Source organism: Emys orbicularis, chromosome 6 (genome assembly GCF_028017835.1).
Source record: "Emys orbicularis isolate rEmyOrb1 chromosome 6, rEmyOrb1.hap1, whole genome shotgun sequence".
Lineage (NCBI taxonomy): Eukaryota > Metazoa > Chordata > Testudines > Emydidae > Emys > Emys orbicularis.
This window is the reverse complement of record NC_088688.1, coordinates 31748663-31758719: the sequence shown is the minus strand read 5'-3', so window position 1 is coordinate 31758719 and position 10057 is coordinate 31748663. Positions and strand designations below refer to the sequence as shown.

General features: G+C 50.7%; 1 protein-coding gene across 2 annotated transcripts in view; it reads right to left on the bottom strand.

Annotated features, from left to right (window-relative positions):
* Positions 1–296: 296 nt before the first annotated feature.
* The window catches only part of PARP8 (poly(ADP-ribose) polymerase family member 8), a 165649-nt gene continuing 155888 nt past the window's right edge, over positions 297–10057 (bottom strand). For both annotated transcript variants that reach the window (XM_065406201.1, XM_065406202.1), the window contains 2 exons: positions 7846–7930; positions 297–399 (listed from right to left, as the gene is read on the bottom strand). In XM_065406201.1, coding sequence (XP_065262273.1) covers positions 297–399; positions 7846–7930 — 188 coding nt within the window. The remainder of the gene's footprint in view (positions 400–7845; positions 7931–10057) is intronic.

The window sequence follows — 10057 nt, the reverse complement described above, 5'->3', positions numbered from 1 at the left end:
CTCCTTTTTAAATTGTTTATTGTGAGCAACCCAAATGTCTCTTTAATTGCTATTAGTTGTAGTATATTAATGGACTTTGTACCCCTATAATTGCTAACTCATACCATTTCAGGTATTTCAATGAGATAAGAAATACTAAGTAAGAAAAAAGGAAGTATTCAAAGGGTTAATTTGTTTAGTAGTAGTAGTAATAATAATAATAATAAATTAGTTTTTCGCATCTTCTTCAGTTCAAAATCCAGCTTTGAGACTGAGGAAGGCTTCCAAATCACATCAATTAAATAGGAGTGGTCCTTTTACCCAGTAGCAGTTTGATTACCGATGACTCGAAGAATCTCTTTGTGAATGCCTGTTTCTTGTGTATTTATACTTGTATCACCCACTTGGCCATCTTCATAACTAAAAAAGTACAGACAAAAAATAAAATTGTAATCCACTCTTTATTCACTATGCAATGACATTGATTATATACTTTACAATGCTCCTTATTTAAGCACTAAGCCATGAATATTATGTGGCGAGTGTAAACTCCAGGAGTGTGAAGCTGTTTGATGGCAGGATATGCCCTTTCACAGAAGAGGCCTAGAGTTCCAACCAGCAAAACTGAAGTCCAGCAGGACCTGCTGGGGCTGCACTACTGCCTACCCCTGGCTCACTGAAAGCCGTTGGCAGCTCACCAGCTGAGGGAGCTCATATGCAAAGGGCTTCCTTTCATTACCGTCACTGTCTCTTGGGAACCTCCTGGAGCGGAGTGTTATGAAAGCATGTGTAAGTTACTGCACTCTCCATCTGCAGTAACTGATCCTTTGTCTAAACTGGGGATTTGTTCTGATATCAGTCACTTTTGGTCAGTCACTTAGGGTATGTCTACACTGAAATAAAAGACCCACACCATGGCTGTGGCTGGCCCGGGTCAGCTGACACTCATGGGGCTCGGGCTGGGGGACTAAAAACTGCTGTGTAGACGTTTGGGCTCAGGCTGAAACCTGGGCCCTGGGACCTTCCCCACCTCGTGAGGTCCCAGAGTTTGGGCTCCAGGTCAAGCCCAAATGTCTACATGGCAATTATATAGCCCTGCAGGCTAAGCCCTGCAAGCCCAAGTCAGCTGACCTGGGCCAGACACGAGTGTTTACCTACTGTGTAGACATACCCTTAGGGATCTGTACCTGTGCAAGTTTCAACTGCAGATACAGTAAACCAGTGCAGCTTACTCCTGCTTAGAACAGGGATAACAGGAACTGGTGTAAAACACAGTTTATCTTGTCTACACTAGGTGTTTACATTGGTACACAAATACCAGTGAGTGGCCACCAATCAGGGCAAATCCCCAGTGAAGACAAGACCTCATTTACTGCAAATTTGAAATCAAGGAAGCTCTGGGTGTCGATATATAGTGGTCTGTTAATTAATCAAATGTGATAAAAGGACAAAGACAGTTACCTTTCCCATAACTGGTGTTCTTCGAGATGTGTTGCTCATGTCTATTCCACAATAGGTGTGCGTGCTCACCACGTGCACCGGTGCTGGAAGTTTTCCCCCTAGCAGTACCCGTAGGGGAGCACCCCTAGTGACTCCTAGAGTGGCGCCTCCATGGCGCGGTAGAAGGGGCTCTGCGCACTGCCCCCACCCTCAGTTCCTTCTTGCCAGACAGCTCCAACAGAGGGAAAGGAGGACGGGATGTGGAATAGACATGAGCAACACATCTCGAAGAACACCAGTTACGGAAAAGGTAACTGTCTTTTCTTCTTCGAGTGATTGCTCATGTGTATTCCACAATAGATGATTCCAAGCTATATCTGTTAGAGGTGGGTAGGAGTTCACAAACTCTTGGGACGAAGCACAGACCTGCCGAACCTGGCGTCTTCCCTGGTCTGTGAGACGATCGCATAGTGTGACGTGAACATGTGAACTGAAGACCATGTGGCAGCCCTGCAGATGTCCTGAATGGGGACATGGGCTAAAAAGGCAGCAGACGAGGCCTACGCCCTAGCCGAGTGTGCCATTACAATTGACGGCGGAGCGATTCCCGCCAGGCCATAACAGGTATGGATGCACGAGGTGATCCAGTTGGAGAGCTACTGAGTGGAGCTTGGCCAAACCCTCATGCGTTCGGCCGAGAAGATGAACAGCTGCGAAGACTTCCTGAATGGCTTAGTTCGTTCCAGGTAAAAGGCCAGAGCCCGTCTCACATCCAGCGTGTGGAGGCGGCGCTCCTCACTGGATGCATGGGGCTTGGGGCAGAGGACTGGCAGGAAAATGTCCTGACCCATGTGGTAGGCGGAGACCACCTTCGGGAGGAATGAAGGATGTGGGCGGAGCTGGACCTTATTGTAATGGAACACCGTGTACAGGGCCCTGAGTTCCGAGACCCGTCTAGCTGACGTGATCGCCACCAGGAAGGCTACCTTCCACGAGAGGTGCAACCAGGAGCATGTAGCTAGCGGCTCAAAGGGGGGACCCATCAACCGAGTCAGCACCAAGTTCAGGTCCCACTGAGAGACCGGGGGTCTAATGTACGGGAAGAGATGATCCAATCCCTTAAGGAATCAGCCAGTCATAGCATGGGAGAATACCATATGCCTCTGCCCCGGCGGGTGGAAGGCCGATATGGCTACCAAGTGCACCTTGATGGATGAGGGCACCAGGCCTTGGGCCCTAAGGTGAAGGAGATAGTCTAAAGTGAGCTGGATCGGGGCAGCCACGGGAAATGCCCCGCTCAGCTGCCCATCAGGAGAACCGAGACCACTTTGCCAAGTAGGCTCGACACGTGGAGGGTCGCCTGCTTTCCAAGAGGACGCGCTGAACCCCTTCCGAGCACGTCCTTTCCTCCCTGCCTAACCATTGAGCAGCCATGCCATGAGGTAGAGTGCCGCTAGGTTGGGGAGGAGGTGGCCCTGGTCCTGGGAGAGCAGGTCTGGGCAGGACGGCAACGGACATGGTGGGGCGACTGCCAGGCTCTTGAGGGTCCCGTACCTATGCTGCCCTGTCCGTCTTTATATTTTCCAGGACCTTGCAGATCAGCAGGAACGGGGGGGTGGCGGGAAGCATAGAGAAACTGGCCTGACCAGGATAGGAGGAAGGCATCAGAGATAGCGCCCAGTCCCAGCCCCCCGGAGCAGACCCAGGGACAGCGCCGGTTCTGCCGAGTCATGAACAGGTCCACCTGGGGAGTTACCCACTCTTGGAAAAGTCTGTGCACCACCTCTGGGTGAAGAGACCACTCGTGCTGAGAGGAGAAGTCCCGGCTCAAGCGATCCGTCCACAAGTTACAGGCGCCCGATAGGTGGTAGGCCTGTAGGCAAATGTCATGGGCTATACAGAAGTCCCACAGCTTGAGGGCTTCCAGGCAGAGGGCAGAGGATTGGGCCCTGCCTTGCCTGTTGATGTAAAACATCGAGGTCGTGTTGTTCGTGAGAACCCTGACCACCCTGCCCTCCAGGTGCGAGCGGAAGGCCACGCATGCCAGCCGGACCACCCTGAGCTCCTTGACGTTTATGTGGAGAGCCCAGGTCCTGTGCCGACCACAGACCTTGGGTCTGAATGTCTCCCACATGGGCTCCCCACCCCAGGTCCGACACGTCGGACACCAGTTCCATCGACAGGGGCCTGCCTCTGAACGGGACCCCACGGAGCATGTTCCCTGGGGAGGACCACCATTGTAGGGAGGTGATCACCGGCTCGGGCACAGTGAGGACCTTGTCCATCCTGTCTCTGGCCTGGGAGAACACCGAGGCCAACCAGAGCTGGAAGGACCTCATCCTGAGTCTGGCATGGCCAACCATATATGTGCACGCCGACATGTGACCCAAGAGCTGGAGACACGCTCCAGCTGTTGTCACGGGAAACCTTGTGACTGTGTCGATGAGCCCTTTCAGGGTCTCGAACCTGTCCGGTGGGAGGGATGCCCTGGCCGATGTAGCATCCAGGACTGCCCCGATAAACTCTGCTGTACCGGAACTAATGTGGACTTGGGGTCGCTCACCAACAGGCCCAGAGTGGCGCACGTGGACAGAAGGAGCGCCACGTGATCCCGCACCTGCGACCGGGAGCTGCCCTTGACCAGCCAGTCGTCCAGATAGGGGAAGATCTGGACCCCCCGGTGCCTGAGGTAGGCCACCACCACAGACATAAACTTTGTGAATACCCTGGGGGGAGTGGACAGGCCAAACGGGAGGACCGTAAATTGGTAGTGTTCCTGTCCAACCGTAAAACGGAGGAAGCGCCTATGCCCCTCGAATATATGGATGTGGAAGTATGCGTCCTGCAGATCGAGGGCAGCATACCAGTCCCCAGGATCCAGGGAGGAATGATGGAGGCCGGGGAGACCATGTGGAACTTGAGCTTCACCATGTACTGGTTCAGGCCTCGCAGGTCCAGGATGGGCCTGAGCCCCCCTTTAGCCTTCGGGATAAGGAAATAGTGGGAGTAGTACCCCTTGTGTTTGAACTCCGCTGGCACCACTTCCACCGCTCCTAGGCCAAGGAGCCGTCCCACCTCCTGCTCAAGCAGAGCCTCGTGAGAGGGGTCCCCCAAGAGGGACGGGGATTGAGGATGGTTGGGCGGGGTAGAAGTAAACTGGAGGGTGTAGCCCCGGGAGATGGTGCTGAGGACTCATCGGTCTGAGATCAGCCACGAGTACTCCAGGAGAAAAGCACACAACCGGTTGGAGAAGGGAATTGGGTGGATCCCTGATGTGAACTGGTAGGTCGCCCCCGGGCATCCCGTCAAAACTGTCGTTTCCCTGCTTGTTTGCCTTTGGAGGACTCAGGCTGGGGGGCAGACTGGGACTGCCTCTGCAGGCGTTTCTTATAGTCCCGCAACTTTTTATAAGGGGGCTCGTATTTAGAGTGTGTGGCCTGGGTGGGAGCCTGCTGCGGCTTAAACTTAGGTCTAGCCGGAGCCGGAACACAGAGGCCAAGAGTCTTAAGCATAGTGCGGGAGTCTTTCAGGCCATGCAGTTTTATGTCTGTCTGTTCTGCAAAGCCTTGCTGTCAAACGGGAGGTCCTGCAAGGAGTTCTGTGCCTCACTGGACAGCCCAGACAGCAGGAGCCATGACGCCCTTCTCATGGATATCGTGGAGGCCATGGACCATGCAGCCGTGTCCGCCGCATCCGATGCTGCCTGCAGGGTTGCCCTGGCAGCCACTGTACCCTCCTCCACCAGAGCTTTGAACTCCTTCCTGTCACGCTCCTGGAGGGAGTCCTCGAATTTGGGCAGAGAGCCCCACAGATTGAACTCATACCGGCCCAGGAGAGCCTGATGGTTCGCCACTTGTAACTGGAAGCTCGCGGACGAATACATTTTTCTCCCAAATGAATCCAGCCTCCTTGAGTCTTTATTTTTCGGAGTAGGGGCTGCTTGGCCCTGCCGCTCCCTGTGGTTGACCGACTCGACCACCAGGGAGTTAGGGGAAGGGTGGGTGTATAGGTATTCATGTCTTTTGGTAGGCACAAAATACTTGCGTTCTGATCTCTTTGAGATGGGGGGCAAGGAGGCCGGGGTTTGCCACAAGGCATTTGAAATTTTTGCTACCCCTTCGTGGAGTGGCGGGGTCACCCTGCCCGGTATCGAGGCGGACAGGACGTTAAAGAGGGAGTCCGAGGGCTCCTCCACCTCCTCTGCCTGAAGGTTGAGGTTTGATGCCACCCTTTCCAATAGTTCCTGGTGGGCTTTAGAATCCTCCTGCGAGACGGAGGGAGGAGGGACCGTAGTCGCCTCATCAGGGGAGGGTGAGGAGACGGGCGTGGTACTTTGCGTGTCCACCGGCACTGGAGGATCCACCACTTGGTAGCTCTCCGGGCACGGCGCCGAAGATGCACGTCTCACGGACTCCGTCTTGGAGGCTGGGAGAGGGAGGTCGATGGCCATTCTGAGACTCCGGCCACCGAGCAAGCCCACACCAGGGGCTGCGTCGGGGGCCACGGTGCCCATTGGTACCACTCTGCCGGCCACGGGGTCTGGTGCCACTGCACCTGCTGTGGCACCAGCGGAGCAGGCTGTTTGGCCAGGCTGGCCTGTTCCATTCATTGATGACTATGAAGGGAGGCTGGGCTGACGTATGACCTGCCGCTGTCACTGGACCGGGAAGAGCAGCGGCACCGGGAGTGGTGCCAACCACGAGACTGTGATCCTGTGGAGGAACAGTACCGCAGGTAGCAGCTGCTCTGCAATCGGCTCCGGTGGGCGGATCTGCGACGGCGAGGCGACAGCGATCCACGCCCAGGGTTGTGGGAATGGTGCCGTGGTGGGATCCTGGAGCGAGACGACGAACGGGAATGGCGTCGACATTCGTGTCATGACTGGCTACAATAGCCCCTCGGAGACGAGGACCTTCGGCGTTGTCTGCTTCGGTCCCACCGGTGTCCGCTCCTCGAGGCTGAGCGGTGCCTGGAGTCTCTGTCAGTCGGAACCCTGCCAGACAACGTGGTGGGGGTTGACAGTGACCTGCGTGGACTACGCACAGGACGGTCGCTGAGCGGCGAACTGCATCGGGAACATTCCCTCAACCGCAACCAGTACCAAGTCGGGGCCGACTGCAGAGATCCCAGCGGCGGCTTGCCTCTGGCCCGCGGAGCCAACATTGGTGGTGCCCGTGGTACCGGCATGGACATAACATCCCGGGCTGCTTGCAGGGCCTCCAGTGTGGAGGGCATCCAGGAAGCCTACTCCGAATGGGCTGGGCTACTGCGCTCGACCTGAGTCGGCGGCCTAGAGACCGATGGGGACCGAGGACTGACCAACATGGGTCTAGCCTCTCCCCCAGTTTTGCTCCGGTGCCGCGGCGGAGAAGGCCTCTTCTTAGCATTCTTGGCATGCCCCGTGGACAGGGAGCAGTGCCGACTGTAAATGGCGCCGGGGGGGTCGCCGCGCACCGATACCATGGTACCCGGTGCCGACTTGGAGCGGCGTGCTGGAGTCAGGGTCAACGCCGACTCCATCAGGATGGCTGGAGCCAAATGTCTCTTTCTCTTTTGGTCCGAGGCTTGAACGACTTGAAAATCTTGCAGCGATCACTGAGATGGGTTTCACCCAAACAGCGTAAACAGTCCGCGTGCGGATCACTCACTGCCACTGGTCACCTACAAGTGTCGCACGACTTAAAACCCAGGGCATGGGGCATGCCCCGGCCCGGGTGAACTAAACTAAACTAAACTACAGGTACTACTACACTGAACGAACAAGAGTTCTGGAGGAGAGCTGCAGCCAAGCTGGAGCAGAGCAGTTCCGAAGCACCTTCACTGGCGGCAAGAAGGAACTGAGGATGGGGGGAGCGTGCAGCATCCCTTATATCGCGCCATGGAGGCGCCACTCTAGGGGTCGCTAGGGGCGCTCCCCTACGGGTACTGCTAGGGGAAAAACTTCCGGCACCGGTGCATGTGGCGAGCACGCAAACCTATTGTGGAATACATATGAGCAATCACTCGAAGAAGAACATTTTATAACTAGAGTACAACTTAAAGATATGTCACATCTTTTTATCCCTAATTTTGACTTCCTTGGCTTTTCAGATGTACACTCTAGGTGGGTTATTTTTTGGTCTCAGATCAATACAGCGATACACTTACTATAGTGTGACATATTCATATAGAGTGGGAACAGCCTATAGCCCTTCACCCATTGTTCTTTTTTTTTTTGCTTATTATAACAAAAGGTAGAAGTAAAATAATCTATTGTCATTGATCTAGCATACACTTCCTTAAAAAAATAAATTCTTGAAAAATTGTTAGGAAGACTTTATTTTTGGTCTCTTAAAGTTGTTGCAAAAAAACTGAAGAAAACATGGCAAAAAAGTTTAGGAAATATACAAGTAGAATTTTAAAGCTAAAAGGAAGTATTGTACTTACACAAAGAAGAATCTCGTACACACATGATCAGTGTTGGGAACTACCCATATCTCCCCATGTTTGTGCAGATCAGGTGAGGTTATCACTATAAGGAGAGAACAAACACTGAACAGTGAAAACATCTCTGGAAAACATCATTTAAAAATATCTGTGCTTCCACACATTTTAAATAGCATTGTGGGAATGTCTGTTGCATGGTCTAGAACCTTGGAGTTGGCTGACCCTAGGAGTTAGGACATCAGCTTAATTCTTGCTAACAACCAGTGGTATAAACCAGTGGTATAGGGTACTGTGGGCCAATTAATCAAACTTTGGCACAAAGAAAATTTATGTTTGATGATGAATGGGTGAAAAGTAAAATATGAAAGAAAAAGCTGGGAAATGAGTCATTGATTATTTAGGATTATGCTTCTTCAAATGCTGATAGAACCCTGCTTCTCCCCCCCCACCCCGCCCAGTGTCAGGAATCAGGGCCTGCAGCAGAGCCAATCTCAGGGCAACTTAATGAGCACAGCTGATCTGTAGTAGGTTACCTGACTGGCTTGGATACACCACCTGATTGACTGGAATGGTAACAGGTCAGTTCTTAAGCCCAGAAACAGCAATTCAGTGGCTGCTCAAAGCATTTGCCCATGACTGTGATAGCTCCTGCCTTGGACCTAGCCCTACTCCTGCCTGGCTTCGCTCCAGGTAACCTGGTCCTGACCATCAGCTCTGACTTCTGGCTTCGTCTCTGAGCTTTGCTCTGGCCTCTGACTTCTGCTCTAACCACTAGGCACAACCACCCATGTCCCAATCACTGACACACATATAGAGGAAATTATGAATCAGGAGAATTAGGTACCACTTCTCTAGGAAACAGCTACATATTAAATCACTGATTTTTTTTTTAACCATGAAGATAATGATCAGAAATAAGGTTTTCTGGGTAGAGGCCATTTTTGAATACAAACCATTTTGTTCCGAAGATCTCCTATAAACACACTTGAACATTATTGTAAATAAATGCATGTATACATAGTTTTACAATCTGTTGTGTGAGGTTTAACTCTTATCTCCTCTTTTTTCCATTTTAAGTCAACACAAATGTTTGCCTCTTGCAATTCATAAACACTAGACTTTTTTTCTTTTATGACTGACTTTTTCACGAGTTGTTATATCTTACTAACTCCCTCTCTCTACTCTTCCCTTCCTCAAGATGGATTTTAGCTGATCAAAAGTATATTTTGGCAAATTGTACATTAAAATATGTCAGAGAAACAAGACCTATGATAACTGAAATAGTTCTGCACATTCATTTCTATCCTTTGAATAACATTTACACTTGGAAAAGTACGTTTGGGATATTTAGATTTTTGTTTTTAAATTATTAGAAATGTAAAGACAAATTCTAGTTTCATATCAGGTCTGTTCCCAGGAATTTTAGAATGACATTAGAATCTAATTGGTAAAAGTAATGGATTACATTTCTAAAAAATGTCCTTTAAAGGCTTCATATATGTGTAGAATTTGCACATGCAATTTTAGAGGCTGAGATAAAGTCCCTTTAAAAATTGTCTTAAATTGTATCATCTTGAAAATTATTCTCCTTTCAAACAATACCAAAATATTTTTACAGCTGAGATGAAATCCTTACCTTCCTTTACCCGCTGTCAAAACAGATACATATTTGCTAGGCACTTTCAAAAATGGCCAGGTCTTTTGAGAGTGACTATATTCATATAGATTGGACATAACTATATGGATTTTTAAGCACAAGCAGAGAATAGAAATCAATTCATGTGTAGTGGTTACTAGAAGAAAAGATTATTTGCCCGAGCTGTCAAAACTGGGCTGGGAATTCAGATTAGGGAGATCTTCTTTCTGGATGCTCAAACCATTAACATAGGACTTGCTGAGGGTCTTTACCAACTCTAGCTATCTGGTTAGAATTTGGGAGACTGAAAGAATGGTGACCAGTCACTTTCTGCACATGATGATCCCACCTTATTAATGGCCCTAGGTATGCTTGGGGAATGGGTATTGTGGGGAGAATGGGGGGATGGGGCTGCATTGAGATTTAAGACCCAGAAATGATGTAGGCATCTGCACACCTGCCAATGTTGACTTATTAAAAAAACCTAACTTCAATTAAAGCTTGTATTAATTTGCATTTTACAAATTCAAACAGGTACAGTGCTGAGAAAGAAATTGGGTTTTAAGGGATTTTCAG